General features: G+C 35.4%; 4 protein-coding genes across 8 annotated transcripts in view; 2 read left to right on the top strand and 2 right to left on the bottom strand.

Moving 5' to 3' along the window:
- The first annotated feature begins 2876 nt into the window (after positions 1 to 2876).
- Positions 2877 to 5507, top strand: LOC111452425. The gene is made up of 2 exons (XM_023093143.1): positions 2877 to 4005; positions 4715 to 5507. The coding sequence occupies exons 1-2, from the start codon at positions 3502 to 3504 to the stop codon at positions 5351 to 5353; spliced, it is 1143 nt and encodes a 380-aa protein (XP_022948911.1). The 5' UTR covers positions 2877 to 3501; the 3' UTR covers positions 5354 to 5507.
- A 377-nt stretch (positions 5508 to 5884) lies between these two features.
- Positions 5885 to 9076, bottom strand: LOC111452444 (IAA-amino acid hydrolase ILR1-like 4). The gene is made up of 5 exons (XM_023093176.1): positions 8520 to 9076; positions 8170 to 8295; positions 7201 to 7515; positions 6859 to 6987; positions 5885 to 6599 (listed from the first exon to the last, which is right to left on the bottom strand). Exons 1-5 carry the CDS (start codon positions 8877 to 8879, stop codon positions 6192 to 6194), a joined length of 1338 nt encoding a protein of 445 aa, XP_022948944.1. The 5' UTR covers positions 8880 to 9076; the 3' UTR covers positions 5885 to 6191.
- A 2482-nt stretch (positions 9077 to 11558) lies between these two features.
- On the bottom strand, positions 11559 to 12468 carry LOC111452864 (ESCRT-related protein CHMP1B-like). Its single transcript, XM_023093782.1, has one exon. The coding sequence runs from the start codon at positions 12347 to 12349 to the stop codon at positions 11738 to 11740; it is 612 nt and encodes a 203-aa protein (XP_022949550.1). The 5' UTR covers positions 12350 to 12468; the 3' UTR covers positions 11559 to 11737.
- A 390-nt stretch (positions 12469 to 12858) lies between these two features.
- LOC111452378 (NADP-specific glutamate dehydrogenase-like) overlaps positions 12859 to 16337 on the top strand; it is a 9718-nt gene continuing 6239 nt past the window's right edge. For 3 of the 5 annotated variants that reach the window (XR_002712130.1, XR_002712129.1, XM_023093065.1), the window contains exons 1-4: positions 12923 to 13234; positions 13780 to 14382; positions 14670 to 14799; positions 14989 to 15190. Coding sequence is in view for 3 of the 5 variants with exons in the window: in XM_023093065.1 (XP_022948833.1) it covers positions 13821 to 14382; positions 14670 to 14799; positions 14989 to 15190 (894 nt within the window). In the remaining 2 variants the exon portion in view is untranslated. The other 2 variants (XM_023093064.1, XM_023093063.1) reach the window with 2 other exon arrangements.

Below are 16337 nucleotides of genomic sequence, written 5' to 3'. Positions count from 1 at the left end.
AGGACCACTACCTTCATCCCTAAGGCCCATTTAATAATTTTATTATTATTAATTTTTTAAATTATAGATTTAGGACCTAAGTTTTAATAACATTATTTATGGTTGTACTCGACAATGAAGCGAACAAAAAGTAGAGTAACTCGACTTATTTTATTAAATCATTTCAAAAAAATTTTACCCACTAAAGTTTATATCTCCATTTAAAAATTGTTATAGCAAATTTCATAAGGTTTAAATATATATTTAAATATATTAGAGACTAGCTCTACAAAGAGACCCTACTTATCATTTAGTTGCATTAATATTTTTGTTATAATTACTTTGACTTTTCCATACTATTTTTTATTTTCCTTTTCTAAATTGGAACAAGATTTTATTAAAAAATAGGCATTGAATTCTTATTTTTCCTAAATTTATTAAATTCGTCATTGTCGTCCCAAAAGTTATTCCTACATGTTACATGTTTTTGAAGTTGAAGTTTAGTAGGGTCATAATATTTGGTCGTATATCTAACACTATGTAAATTAAACATTGAAGCACGGGAAAATTGCAGTCGGAGAATAAATCCAATTACACAAATTTGAGCTTCAAGGAAAGACAACTCTAAGGTCTTGAAAGAGTGTTCTTGTCTAATCCTTTTCAAAGCTCAAAATTTTGTCTAAGAGATTAACTTTGTGCTTATCGAGGAGTTTTAGAATCTAAACTATTCTTTCACCTTTTTTCAGTTGAAGACATCGACTCATTTTCGAATTATGTTAAAAGAGTATTAAATCGGCCTTCGTTCATGAACTAGGGCATGCCCTGAGAGTGACCTTAGGGCTAGCTTCAACCTCAATTTGAGGCGGACCATGTGAGTCTAGTGTTCAAACCGAAGATGTCTCTTCTTCCTTGCTTGGTGGTTCAACTCTTTTTTGTAAGTTGGTCCATTTTTATTCCATGTTGGGCCTAAACTTTTTTGCAATTTGGGTTTATCTTTTATGACCCAATTTTATCAATAATATCTATGGTTCCAAATAATGTAAGGATAAATGTAATTCATACTATACCGTTAAAATAAAGTATAAAAAATTGCAATCTTAATCAACACAGCTGATTTATTCGAAAGATGGAATACCTTTGGCTCACTTTCCCATCCTTAAAATCCTTTGGACCAAACTTTGACATCTGAAATGGTTGAGGAAGCTCAAGTGTCATACCAACTTTTTAAGGCCAATTCGATGGCCGTTGTCAACCAGTGAGTCGATTATGTACTTGAGAGTGGGGTTTAGGATCTCAAGACTTGCCTTAAAAGAGTTTTTGCTAACAGTTTTGCCATTGGTGATTCCAAATTATCTCCTCTACTTGAAGAAGTTGTTGGGTTCGAAAAAGGCCGAGTCTTCTTGGAAATTTTTGTTGAAGGTGATGAAGTAAAAAGATTCGTATCCAATTGTCATTTTATTCAACATTTTAATTCTACCTCTCGAAAAAGAGGTAGAATCAATATATATTAAATTTAGGTTTAAAGTGAACAATATGGCATCAACATATAATTTTATTAATTAGATAATTTCAATGTATACCAAGCTAGGTTAATCTCACACTTTTTTTTTTTTTTTAGCTAAATATCGTGTACTAACATCTCTATTTATTTTAGTTTATGTATACGTATAAAAATATAAATTATTTTATACTAAAAATATTTGATCTCAAATATTATAATATTTAATTTTATCATAATGACGACATGATTCGATCAAAATTTGAAGAGACAATTAAAAAAAAATATTATAAGTATATTGTTTGAAAATATTATTGGGATGAATAGGACAAAAGTTGTATAGAATTATTAATAGGCGTCACGTTATCTTTTTTCTATATTAATCCTAAATATTTTCTTTACACATTTATGCAATTAAAATGGTTACAAGTGGGATTTGTGGATTTTAATAATTATCTAATTATTTATTTTACTCAATATATATATATATATATTTCTTAAATTGAATAAGAGTGGGACGTGTGGAAGTTAGCATCCATGTTTTAATAGGCATATAATTATTAATCATTTACTATTTATTATTATAAACTATAATTATCATCATTTTGAGATCAACCAAAAGAATAATTAGTAATTAAGTGGGTTGATGTGCTTTGATAAGGTTTATTTTTATTTTTGTACTTTTAAAAAGGGATTGATTTAGTTATGTTTGTAAAATTTAAGTGTAAATATTATATATGTAGATATGTTTTTGTACAAATTTATAACGGTATTTTAAGAAATTGTGTTTAAAATGTCGTGTTAAAATTATAATAGAAAATGGAAAAAATAAAAATTAATTAATCAAATTAATCACTTTTTTAAATTACAAAGATTAAAATAAAAATTTTGAATTTTCAAAGTTAATATTTTAAAGATACACTTTTAAAGTTTTTTTATATAAAAAACCATTTAAAATTATTCACATTTTCTTACAGATGTTTTCTATTTTTTTTTTTTTTTTTTTACATTGAAAATGCTTTTACACTTGTTAAATTACCATAGATAACGAATATTAAACTAATAATTGGAGGTTGTTGTCAATAGCGGTGGTTATCAAAGAGGTTGTCTAAGTAGTTGTTAGGTACAATGTGTAGTTGCAATAAGCATTGTGGTAGTGGGTGCGACAGTCACCGATGAAAGAGGTAGTGTGAGGATATTTTAGTCATTTTTATCGATGATAAAATTTTAATAGAGATTTTAGATAAAACCCTTCCGATGAATTAAATTTTAGAAGTGAAATATTGGGAAGTTTTTTAAGACCAAAAAAACAGAAATTAAAGTTTTATTTATCCCTAATTAAATGCACATTTTAGGTTACAAAAATAAATTATGTATGGTTAGAAGCAATAATATTAAAGTAATTGATTATATTAAATTTGAAACAACAGTCCACGACCCGCAGTCAGGCGGTCCAGAGCAGATTCCACCGGAGATCTAATATTGACTGCCCGGTCTCCTAGGGCTTCTCACCAAATTTCCCCCCTTCCCTTCTTCAACTCTCCGTTCTATTTCTTCTTCTTCCGCTTCCGCTTGGACCCCTAAATTGTAACCAGAGGAATCAGATTTCGAAACTCCTTGTTCGTAAATTTTGTTCGCACAACTCCACATTTCCGCAATTACAATCGGCGATCAATTCGATCCTCAAAGTCAGCGGCTACTGGCACTGTACACTGGTTCAATAAGGCAGTAGTTTCCTCTGCATTTCGATTTTGTCTTTGTGCCATCACTTATGATGATCTGATGGGACGACTTTATCTTGCTAATCAGAGTTTTCTGTTTCGAGATGATCCCTTTGGTTTTGCGCAGTGGTGAATTTTTTTGGTTTAATTTGGAAAATTTTATTTTTTTGTGAGAAATTGTTGATGTGACTGGTGTTGTTTCTATATAAGATGCGTAGCTTGAAGGTTTGGTGGGTATAAATAGTGTGATGTTGAATAATTTTTGTTGGATTTAAGGTTAGTAGGGATTCAGGATTAGTAGTTATGGAGGAAGGTAAGGATTTTGGTGCTGTAGTTAGAGTTAATCATATCAGATATCCTACAATGAGGTTGTTGCAGTTCTTCTTGATGTTCATAGTATTTGGTCTTGGGGTTTCAATTATTAGTATGAATACTATTAGATATTTTGGAGTTCGAAGTGCTGCCCCTGTAGTATCATCAGTCAATATCATTCAGCCTCGTTTGGAAGAGCCAAGTGGCATTGATAGTTGGATTAGGGCGCCTTCAAATCTTCTTCATAGCATGAGTGATCAGGAGCTGCTATGGCGGGCTTCCTTTGTTCCTCAAGTTAAAGAGTATCCCTTCAAGAGAGTTCGCAAAATTGCCTTTATGTTCTTGACGAAAGGGCCTTTGCCTATGGCCCCTCTTTGGCAACGGTTCTTCAAGGGTCACGAGGGGCTATATTCCATTTATGTTCATACCACCCCATCGTACATTGCTGACTTCCCGTCTTCATCTGTGTTTTATGGAAGACAGATCCCAAGTCAGGTACTGGCAATTGCTTCCTTTCCTGTTTTCTTGAATAAAAGGAAACTATTTTAGTGTTCTCTATTAGGCATTGTTCGATTTGTTTCATCAAAAAGCAAGAAATGTTTGAGAACTGAAGATTTATGTGCTTATTCTTTAATCATTTGCTGGAATTTGGTCGGAGTTTTGTGATGAAGCTAATGGAATAATTGCCTATAAATAATGGTATTGTAGTTTTTGTTGACATCTTTATCACTTGTCCTTCGGCCCTGAGTTTTGCATGCTTGCTTTAATTGGTCCATTGCTTTACCTAACACCACCAAGAGCCTTTTGTCTTTTGTAGACCATTCTTTCAAAGCTGAAGAAGTTCTTGTGATTTAGTCTTCACTGGACCGTTTGGTTAGGAAGAAACAATAGAATTTTCTTGAGAAAGAAGAGACCTTTTTCGAGTTTGTAGGATAATCATATTGTTTTTGTAGCTTTGTCTCGGTTTGAATTGTTCGAGTCCGAGGAAATATTTCAAGTTATGTATTCAAAATTTGTTTCAGACTGTTTGCCAATACATCCGCTGTCAGAAATTATTGAATTGAAAAGCATTTTCTTTTCAACTTACCATAACAACCGTTTGACTGTGTTTGCTTGCCTCAGATTAAACTTTTCATCTTCTATTTTGTTCTCTTGTCTAATTGAGAATTAGAATATTCACATTGTGTGGTTTCTCCCCGGGTAGGTTGCAGAGTGGGGCGAAATGAATATGTGTGATGCAGAGAGGAGACTGGTAGCTAATGCATTGCTCGATATCTCCAATGAATGGTTCATTCTCCTGTCCGAGTCTTGCATCCCTCTCCACAGCTTTACCACGGTCTACCGCTACATTGCAAGATCCCGCTACAGCTTTGTGGATTCATTCGACGAGCAAGGACCCTATGGAAGAGGACGCTACAACAGGAACATGGCACCTGAGATTAACCTCACTGACTGGCGCAAGGGCTACCAATGGTTCGAAGTCAATCGCGAACTTGCAGTGCAGATAGTTAAAGATACGAAATACTACCCTCTGTTTAAAGAGTTTTGCAGACCAGCATGTTATGTCGACGAGCACTACTTCCAAACAATGTTGAGCATCGAGTCGTCAAATCTTCTGGCAAACAGAAGCCTTACGTTTGTGGACTGGTCCAGGGGTGGAGCTCATCCTGCTACATTTGGGAAGTATGATATCACAGAAGAGTTCTTTAAGAAAATTTTTGAAGGCAAGACTTGTCTTTACAATGATCAGCCTTCTTCTCTGTGCTTTCTTTTTGCTAGAAAATTTGCTCCAAGTGCCTTAGATCGTTTACTAGAAGTAGCTGAAAAGGTTATGGGGTTTTGACATAGTCTAGGCTTCAGAAATGCTTCCCTTTTGGAGGTGTTCTTATGAGACCTCATAAATCTTAGTCTACAGTCAACGGTCTTCTTCTTTTTTTCTTTCTAATCTATATTATATTATATATATACATCCTTTTGAATTTTTTTCGGACAAAGAACTAAGAGATGAGGTCTCCTTTGAGTATAGTCGAATTTTTAAATCCTTTGAATGTAAGGAATAAAAATTTAATGCATGAATTTGATTTTGGTATCAGGTTCTTCCAACACCAACAGTATGCCATATAATAAAATGTGTACGTGTGAAGCTGCTATTATTATTATTATTATTCTCATCTTTTACTTTTTAAAACTTCAAATAAAAAGAGGTGAATAAAAATTAATTCAAAATCAAAACTTACACGGATGAAAAAAATAAAAAACATACTTTCCATCAAGATTCCAAACGATATTGCAACTTTTGAAAGCATAAGAGTGTTTATTATTATCAAGCAACATCTATCTAACATTCAAAACCGATATATCTTTACACGGTTCGTTGGAGTCAAAAGGAAATCTTGGAATCTTCGCAGCATCTCATTTACATAATAGGTTATTCCATAAATGTAAGAGAAATATATCACAAAGAATAGGAAGCGTGCAGATGCTTCACTTTCTTGGAACATTTATGCTGATTGATTTCGGGAAGGTACAATTACAGATGAAGCTTACATGACAAAGGAAAAACAGAATACAGGTGCTGTGCGGAGGAATCTCGACATCAGTAGCAGCTCAATGAGGTTTCGATAATGTTTTATACCCTTAAACTCGATTGGAACATACAATCAAGGGGATCGATAGACAACTTACAATTCGTCGTGTCGTTTTTCTTCCAACGATGTAACTTGTGGCTGGAGCTCAAGAAGATATCTTGTAGCCAATGATGCATGAAGAGCTGCACCGTAAGGGAGTGCGTCTTCGTTGATACGAAAGTAAGGGGAGTGCACAGAATCGAGCCGACCCCATGTTTCGTTCTCCATTCCAAGGAAGAAGAAGTACCCCGGAATCAAGTCTTGGTAAAACGAAAAATCTTCGGATCCCATAAGTGGTTGCATATCCTTGACCTTATCAATGCCAAGCATATCTCCTGCAACACTTTGGAAGTGTTCATGCAACTCTTTATCATTCACAGTTGGAGGGAAAATAGGTTTCTCATTCTCGAAAAAATCGACTGTCGCATTGCACCTATGCACGGAAGCTTGTCCAGTGATAACCTATTAAAAGGAGAAAACGAGAACACCATTTATAAATTAACACATATCAATTTTCTTCTATCAACTTAAACATAGTTCAATTGGGTAATGCATCTATCTTCGACCAAGAGGTTACCGACCAGAGGTTCGAATAGTACATTAAGAATAATCCAAAATATCATTCTGATCTTAGAAACCGAGTGTCAAATGCCCGATATTGAAATGAACATGCTTAAGTACTCAATGAGAAGTGTTCAATCCACAACTCAAATTTGTATACCTCTTTAATACGTTGCTTAAGTTGGACAAGGCTATCCTTCAAGAAAGCTCGGAAAGTGCCACCTATGGTAACAGAATCTGGAATTACATTGAATGCGCCACCTCCTTGGAACTTAGCAACTGTTACTACCTGCACATTTCCGAGTGAGTGTGGGTTCTTATTTGCAAATAAGCAAGCTATTATTGATAGTCAATGCAACCTTGCAAATATATTTATAAGCAGAAGATCGAGCACAAGGGTAATACAGCTTAACACAATATATGAGAAGGTCGTGCTTAGGAATGATTTTGAAAGGGTTAAAATCACTCCAAAACGTACATTTAACCATTCTAAATTGCTTACCTGTGAATCTAGTGGATCAGCTTCCCTTGAAACAAGATGTTGTAAGCTCACAATCACGTTAGAAGCAGCCAAAAGTGGGTCTATGGAATGCTGAGGAATGGCGGCATGGCCTCCTTTTCCACTGATTACTGCTTCAAAGAAGCCGCTTCCAGCTAACATGGGTCCTGGTCGTGCAGCCACTTCACCCAGAGGTATATTATGAGCAATATGCAACCCGAAGATAGCCTGGATATTGTCCAACACTCCAGCTTCTATAATTTTCTTGGCACCTCCACCTCCTTCTTCAGCTGGTTGGAAAACCAGGACAACTGTTCCCTGTTAAGTGAATGAAAATCAAAGCAAACCACCAAGAACATTATCTATGGACTAGAGTATTGTGAAGATGTAAGAGATTAGGGAACATCCACCCCACAAGTGAATCTTTTTCTAGCATCATACTTTTCTTCAGATGTCATTTGACTGACCCTCCAACTTCAAACTACCACCAATTCAAATGCCTAGATGCTAGATCAGTTTTATACCTTTGAGTAAGGTAATGCCTCTTAAACACAAATTTCGAGCCAGAATTTCGATAAGCTTACTTCGAGAAAGAAAGAAGAAGTGCACCCAATTCAATCAAATAAAACCAATTAGTCAGCTCAGTGTGGTTCAGTATATTAAATAAACTTCAAGGTTCATCTTCTAATATGAAAACATTTTGAAGTGCTTTTGTTCACTCACATTTTCTATTAAGATCTTAGTGATGCCTAGGAAGATAACCATGGAAGATTCAATTTTATAATTCATGATCTCCATAGATATCCTGGTTGGGTCATAAGAATAAGTCCATGGAACCAGATTATCATCCAACCAAAACAATCGCAGATAAATACCTTAAATCTGGATCCCAAACTAAGCACAAAAGTGCATACCAGATCTTTCCCAAGAAATTTAAGATTTGGAAAAATGATCCACGAGATGCTTGCTTACCTTCAACTCCTCACTGTGCTTTTGAAGGATCTTTGCAGCACCTAAGACCATCGCAACATGAGCATCATGACCACAAGCGTGCATCTTCCCAGGAATCTTACTCTTGTGCTCCCACTCCACCAGTTCCTGTAAAAACAATTACTCCATAAAAAATTCAAACAGGTCCTGGAAAATTACTGTTGAACTCATCGTCAAGGGATCAAATTATAACAAACAGAAAAAGAGTAGGATCGTTGGTGTTCAGACATATGATCAAACAACTGGTGGGAAATCTTCACTCTACACTCAACTAAACTACCAACTATGAGTAATTGAAAAAGAGTTCTATAGGTCAACCAATCGATTCAAACCTGCATAGCAAGAGCATCCATATCTGCTCGAACGGCCACAAAGGGGGGCTGACCAGAACCAACAAAGCCGATGACTCCAGTACCGGCAACTGGGTATTTATAAGATATGCCCAATTTATCTAATTCTGCTCGAATCAGCTTACTGGTCTCGAATTCCTCATAACCAAGTTCTGGGTTCTCATGAATTTTCCTCCGGATTCCCACCATCCAATCAAACAGCTCTGGCTCCTTAGCAAATTGGAGGAACTTAATAGGAATTTCTGCAAGATTCTCTGAGTTCGAGGAAGAATCTGAGTGCACAGAAGTTAAAACAAACAAATGGGCGATCAAAATCCAAGAAACCCACCTGAGGGAAGCCATGAATGATTGGCTTTCCTGCGGAAATTAGAAATTGAAGAGTGATTTAACAGTTGAAAAAGGGAAAGTAGAAGGAATTGAGAAGTGGGTGTTGTCTGGTGGGACTTGGATTAAGAAGAGCCACAGAGAAGACAGAAAAGAGGCGATGAAGAGAAGGTTAACAGCGCAGCTTGATGCGAATGCGGCGTCCAACAAATTAAAAAGAAAAGATTTATAGTATATTGGCGGCCGCACTTCTTCGTCCACGTGCTCATTTCCATTCTCAACGTGTTCTTTTTCATTTTTTTAAAACAAAATCTTTCGTTGCAAAATTAAAAGATCTTTTGGCCGGTGTTTCTTTCCACTGTCTTCTTTTGGTCTACGCAATTTCATTATTTTTATGATTATTTTCATTTTTTTAGAAAAATGTTAAATTACTTTTATGTTTCCACTTATTTCTTCCTTTCTTCCCCCCCCCCCCCCTTTTTGCAAGGCATTTAAAAGTATATTAAAATTATATGCCAAATATTAACATTTAATTCTTTTTTATTTTGAAAAAAAAAGAGGTAAATAAATATACAAACTTAGTTCATGAACTTTGAAGTGATTAATAACTCTTAATTTTGTAGGTAATAAATTTAAAATTATTTAAAAGGATTAATAACTCTCAATTTTGTATCTAATAAATTTAAAATTATTTAAAGGGATTAATAATTTTTGATTTTATATCTAATAAATTTAAAGTTAATTAAAAAAAAAAAAAACTAGGGTGTTGGTGATGTAAAATTAGTAAATAAGATTGCATAATATATTTTCAAAGTAGAATGAAACTTCAAATCACACTTGATTTCAAATCTATGCTATTTTTTTTTTAATGAAAAAATTCTATGTTTTTTTTTATGAAAAAATTCAAACGTATTTTGATGTAAAACATAATCCTATGTTAATTAGGTAGCATTCGAGTAAAGTGATTCAAGTATAAGAATTTTAAAACTAAATATGTTTTTATTTTTAATAAGTAGTTCAAAATGAATAGGTGATAGATCAAGGCGAAGGCTGCACATTCACGTGACCACACTAAAGAAGATTTAAAAGCTAAAATCCAAACAAAAATAATTATAAAAGCCAAGTTGAGTGCCATTGGGAAAATGACTATATATTACCATTTAAAATGAGGAAGATACACTAGTAGAAATAAAGGGAAAATATACCTATACTACACTAGTAGAAATAAAGGGAAAATATACCTATACTACACTAGTAGAAATAAAGGGAAAATATACCTATATCTTACCAATTTTTAAGGGACGTGACATTTATGAAAGAAGTTATGTCTTCATTCAATTTCTGAGTAAATCGCTCTAAGATTGTCCAAACCTAAAACAATAAATTTCTGAGTAATTCAAAGTATTTAAAACAATAAATTTTCAATAAAGAACTTGAACGTTCAAACCAAAACAAGAAACCCATAAGTGGATGGCACGTAGTGGGAAAACAAAAGTGAGGAAACAAACCAACAAATAATTGCTAATTGTACTTCCACTTCAGAACCTTATAATCAAGAAACTGACCATTTACAATGTCGTATCTATGTTTTTAGTTCAACAATTGCAAAGTGGGCGATTGAACCATTAATCTATGAGATGATAATCTGTATCGTATCTTATCAACTAAATTTTAGATAGTTCTACCCGGCTTACAAAATTGCAACTGCAACTGACAGCTAATGTTCTCATATTTGAGATCACCCTGCTGCACACACCCTATCTAGTAATCCTGACATTAGCAACTAGATAAGATAACCCTTTCCTTTCCTACATGGTATGTCCTCCAAATTCCAGTGTATTTAGTCTAATTTTTCGCTCAAGGAGAGTCAAACTCACGCATTCCACATGTATTATATAATAGTGCCACAAGTTGAGAATCAAGTCTACATTTGCTGCATAAGTATGCTTATTTTACAGTAATCTCCATGAATTGAAACAGATTTCTAAGGTTTAGATCTCAAACTACGCCATGAATTTTTTATGGATCACACATCCATTATCCAAATACATGCCATCTAAATTTAGCCTTATAAAGCTCATTCCTTTAAACAATCTAGATATAGAAAACAGACAAATCAACAGCCTTACCTGCATAGGATCGGTTCTATAGGTTAAGCATACAACTATGTCCTTATGTCCTTGAGTTCTAAGAAGACAACACAAAAATCAACCATAACCATTGAGTTTCTAGGGTGTACTTGCAAGAAATTGGGAATATGTAACCATATAACCATTCTTCGATGTCCCCAGAAGGCCTAATCAAAATCAATTAGAGGCATCCAAAACCTCAACCAATCCCAAAGAACTCCAGAAAAATCACGATTCCAATCTTTTTATTTAAAAAAAAAAAAAAAAAAACCACCTCTCTCCAAAATTCCAGAATTCCAACCTAAGTTTCTTCTTTTGAAACAAGAAGGTGGGTCAGGTGGTAGATTTGAACCTCCCCTCTTATTTTAGGTGTCCCCGATAGAATCCAACGAGGTTGAGCATAGGTTTTGTATGCCAACCAGCCTTAGAACAGCTTGAAACAAAATGTTTTCAACTTGGGACGTAAGGTCCCAAAGTAGTTTCTTGAAAACAATAAAAATTTTCCAGAACACATCGCAAAAAGGTACGAGATATCAACCCAAATAATCAAATAAACATAATGGCAAAGTTTATTTTAGAAAAGGCATCAATTGTAATATGCAGTGCAGTATGCAGCAAGCATGTCGCATATCAAATGCTTCAAATTTATACATATTATAAGTTCTTGTAGGTACTAATACAAGTCAGCAATGAAATACGTAGATTTTACAGCGATATGATATAGGATCTCATTCTAATATAAATTGTTTACCCTCTGGCCTTAAGCTCAGCAAGCCGCCTTGTCAAGTCGTCCTCGTCGATTTTCTCGGTCTCCCTGGTTGGCACAGCGTGACCTGCCGGCTGGGGAAGACCCACAGAAACCTCCAATCCATAGTCGTCGGCCACTTGTTGCATCAAACTATTAACCTCTCCCTCTGGAGTCGACAGAGAAGTCGAACCTGCCATCGCATTCTCCATAAACTCAGCTTGGACCTCCATGTTCACAAACTGCTTCTCAAATTGATCCATGGTCTCCGACATCTTCTGCAGATTACCAGTCGCCAAAGTACTTTCCAAGGATTTGACGATCGAGCCCATAGCCTTGTTTATAGTGGACATCTTCGCCTGCGTATCGAGACGAGCCACGACCGCATCGAGCCGCGAAGCGAGCCGGAGATAATTCATCTGTTCCGTACGCTTCCGGATCGCGTTCTCGGCATAAATTCGTGCCCCGTCCATGTTTCCCTTCTCCATAGCCTTCTTGATCTTGAGCTTCTCGGATTTCTCCTCCTTCTCACACTTTCTCGCTTGGCGCTGCAGGGATTTCGCCGTGAACTTCAATTCCATTATCTGGTTCAACAATTTCTCCGTATTACCCATGATCACAACAGAACTGAATTTCCTCAGGAAAAAAAAAAGAAAAAGATACAGAGAATTTCAATTCTATATTCTAGGGTTTTTAGAAGAATGCAACGACGAGAACGAATACGCGCCGTGTGACAATGGGAATTGGCTTCACCGCGTTCTTTCTCCGTCCAAAATTAACCAATGATTTGCCGTCCCACGTGTGGGGTCCACTAATCTCCTTTTATAATATTCCAGCGCTTTAAGATTTTCTAATTCCTTTTTTTTTTTTATTAAAAAAAAAAAATTCTCAAATAAAAATTTCTAAACATAATTGTAAGAATAAAAAATGGTGAAATTGTTTTTTTATTTTTATTTATATAAACAATTTTATTTCGTTTTCCTGAAAAAGTTGAAATTTAATGACAGCGTTCTATTGTAATTTTAAAAGAAAGGAACAGTGGATAAACAAGTGAGTGTTAAGAGAGAGAATTAAATAGGTTTTGTTTTTTTAAAAATAGAAACTAAAAAGAAAAAAAAAAGGAAAAAAAGGAAAATGTCAGAGACGAATAAAGAAAGTAAAAACTGGGGAAGGGGAAGATGGTATTTGCCCACAGCTCTTCTTCTAACACGCGTCAAAGAGATCAACTGGATTTTTTTTTTTCTCGAATTCTGCTCACAAATCATTCGTAATTCTTCCATTGCAGTTTCTTCCGGCGAGAATTCGCTTCCTTCTGCTACCGGAATAACCTTCTCTTTCTTATCCACTGCCGGAAGTTTCGTCGGAGTGGCTGATCAGAGAACCTACTCACTGGTGCTCGATCTCACTCTTTGGTTTCGTCTACCGGAGCTTTTGTAGCTGGAGCAAGGGATAGGAAGCTTGGGCTAGGGAATTTCTGCTCGGGTGGCCACTACGATACTGTAAGTTTTGAATAGTGAAATTATGGCCGAACTGTACTGTTGATTTCTTGAATCTTTGACATCTTGAATACTTGAAAGATCGGGAAACAGCTTCCAATTGGGAGTTTTTTTTTTTTTTAGCTGTTTGGTTGTTGATTCTAATTTAAGTCTTTATGAATTGTTGGTAATTCAGGATTTCGTTCTCTTTTACTGTATTCTGGATGCAATTGACTGGGGATAGTGTTTTTTTTGGGGGTGGGATGGGGTTGGGGCGGTTCAGATGTTTGGGATAATACAGAAACTACAACATGGCCCTCCACTGTTCCTCAATTTTGTAACATTTTCGCTTTGATTAAAGGCAGTCAAAGTTTGGAAGAGAGAGGTTGGAATCATGCCCTAGTTTTTGTAGAGAATTGTAAAAATCAATTAACTATGGCCACTTGTACTACTATATCATCTGAAAGCGTACATACTATGATATTTTCTACAGCCCCGTGGATTAGTGTGTAGAAACTAAAAGTTCATTTCGGAAGTTAGAGTGACATGGTTTCCTTCTATTCCAACAGAAACAAAATACTTTGAGGAATAGGTGAAATTGACATGCTGGATGTTGCTACCGGTTGGTGGATTAGGCATGAATACCTCAATGGATGATATGAACTTGATTCAGCAGGCACAGAGGCATCACTTGGTAGTTCGAGAGCTTGGAGAAGAGATTGATTTGGAAATTGGACCTGGAGATGACGACCCCTCATTTGCTAGCACTCCTATAATAGGTGGACCAGCACGAGAACCATCTGCAGAAGATCATGATGAGAGTAAGCATGTGGTATTGATTTCTCAACTTTCCAATGATGATCAAGATATGTCAAAGACGCAACCAGCCAAAAGGAAAAAGAAGGTTGTGAAAAGATGGAGGGAGGAATGGGCTGATACATATAAATGGGCTTATGTTGATGTGAAGGATGGAACTGCCAGGATCTTTTGCTCTGTTTGTAAGGAGTATGGCAGGAAGCACAGGAGAAATCCTTATGGAAATGAAGGCAGCCGAAACATGCAGATGAGTGCACTTGAAGAACACAACAACAGTCTACTTCATAAAGAGGCTCTTCGGCTTCAGATGGCCTCCAAGGACAAGATTATTGTTGATAAACCTATTTATGTAAAAGGTAGGGGTTCTCCACATTTTTTATGTTCTTTATGTTATTTCTCCCCAATCTTTGGGTGAAATTAGGTTTTCAATTTTGGAGGGCCATGTTCAATTGACAGAAAAGACAATATTCTCGAGACTTCTAGTTGATCCCTTGTACTCAAGATGATGAAATTAACATTTTAAAGATTGGTGCTTGCGTGTGCATTTTACCATTCTCGTACGTGCTTGCATTAAATAAATAGAAGCCTTTTTCATAATATTTTCTTACACTTGTCCTTTTATGGCTATTATCTTCAAACAAAGCTCTCATGTCAAAAACTGCTGGATCAATCATTGAAGCTGCACTAAAAAGGGATCCTCATGAAGTTGAGTTCATACAAGCAGTACAAGAAGCAGTACATGCCTTAGAACGGGTTATTGCAAAAAATGCTCAGTAAGTTCACCTTGAAGATTTTTTTTTGTAACCCACCTTTAGGTGTTGGAAGTTCTTACTCCTTTATTGATGAACATTTATCAATGAAATTTGTTTCTCTTCCAAAAAAACGTTTACCTTGAATATAAAATTTTGTAATGCTCTGTTATTTATAGTTAAAGAGTGGGAATTATATGTCTTAAAAATCAGCTATGTCAACATTATGGAGCGCTTATTAGAACCTGAACGCATGGTTCTTTTCCGAGTTCCATGGGTCGATGACAGAGGTGAGACACATGTCAATCGAGGCTTTCGAGTTCAATTTAACCAGGCTTTGGGCCCTTGTAGGGGTGGTCTTCGTTTTCATCCATTGATGAACTTAAGCATCGCCAAGTTTCTTGGTTTTGAACAGGTAAGGAACTGAATGCTGGTATTCTCCTTCTATTTTAGTACGAATATTGTGTTGTTAAATGCCAGACATCAGTATGGATCAGGTCAAATTTTATTATAAGTGGATAACGGCTGATTTTATTCTCTTGGGGTTACTGCATATTTCTTTGATGTGAAAGATTATCTGATGTTTTGAAGCGCAAATGGCCAAGTTTTAGGGAATAGTGATTTGTGATTATGCATTGCAAAGTAGTCAATAAGGTTTCTTCATGATGAAATTTAGAACATGGGCTGGTTGCTTTCTAAGAGACATGAGAGAACAGTTTAAACATACCCTAGTTGATTTCCTATTTTCATTTCTTCTTAATTTTATATGGATTCATGGTCCATTAATTTGGTGTGTGTGTGTGTGGGTGGGTGGGTGGTTTGAGAAATACTTTTTCTTAAAAGCAAACATTACCATAAAGGTCACAATATATCCTCTTTAGGACCAAAATCATCCAAATGGATGAAAGTTTTCTCCACACTCAGGGTGGTGCTCCCCACTGAAACAAATTACATTCTACTTCTTGTATTATATCAGCTTGAAAAGAATTAATTGTCTTAATAAAGATTCTCTTCTTGAATATGAAGTAAAACAGCTGCTCACATTCCTAAGAAAGAATGACAATCAAAATTCTAACAGATTCGTCATATGTGTACATCCTACAAAGTAAGCACCAAACTGCTGTCTTTGAGGTGAAATGAAGATAACAGACTAGTAAGTCAAAATTTTCTTAAGATAAGACACAAATTACAACATGGTGGGCTTTGTGCAAAAATGAGGAGGTGACTCAGTGTAACCTTTTCCTTGCTTGGATGCAGCATGGTTTTGGAAATCCTTGGTGAAGTCTTTCATGTGGAAAACAGCCATTCCTAGACGTGTCAAAGGCCTGCTTCTCTTATTCTTGGCAGTTATTCTTTCAAAAAGGAATCTAAAATTTTGGCCTAATCTTACAAGAGCTTTTAATTGGTCCCTTCAGCTCGAGAGAAAAAGAAAAAGTTCTTTGGGATAAGAGGGGTTTTTATGTGTTTTTGGGGATGAGGCAGTTTTTTTCTGTTCCCTTCGTGCAGTCCCTACAATTTTTTTTTTTTTTTTTTTTTTTTTTTTTTTTTTTTTTTTTTTTTTT

The sequence above is a fragment of the Cucurbita moschata genome, unplaced genomic scaffold (genome assembly GCF_002738365.1).
Source record: "Cucurbita moschata cultivar Rifu unplaced genomic scaffold, Cmos_1.0 Cmo_Scf00014, whole genome shotgun sequence".
Lineage (NCBI taxonomy): Eukaryota > Viridiplantae > Streptophyta > Magnoliopsida > Cucurbitales > Cucurbitaceae > Cucurbita > Cucurbita moschata.
Note: the sequence above shows the minus strand (reverse complement) of the source record. Positions and strands in the feature narration are given on the sequence as shown.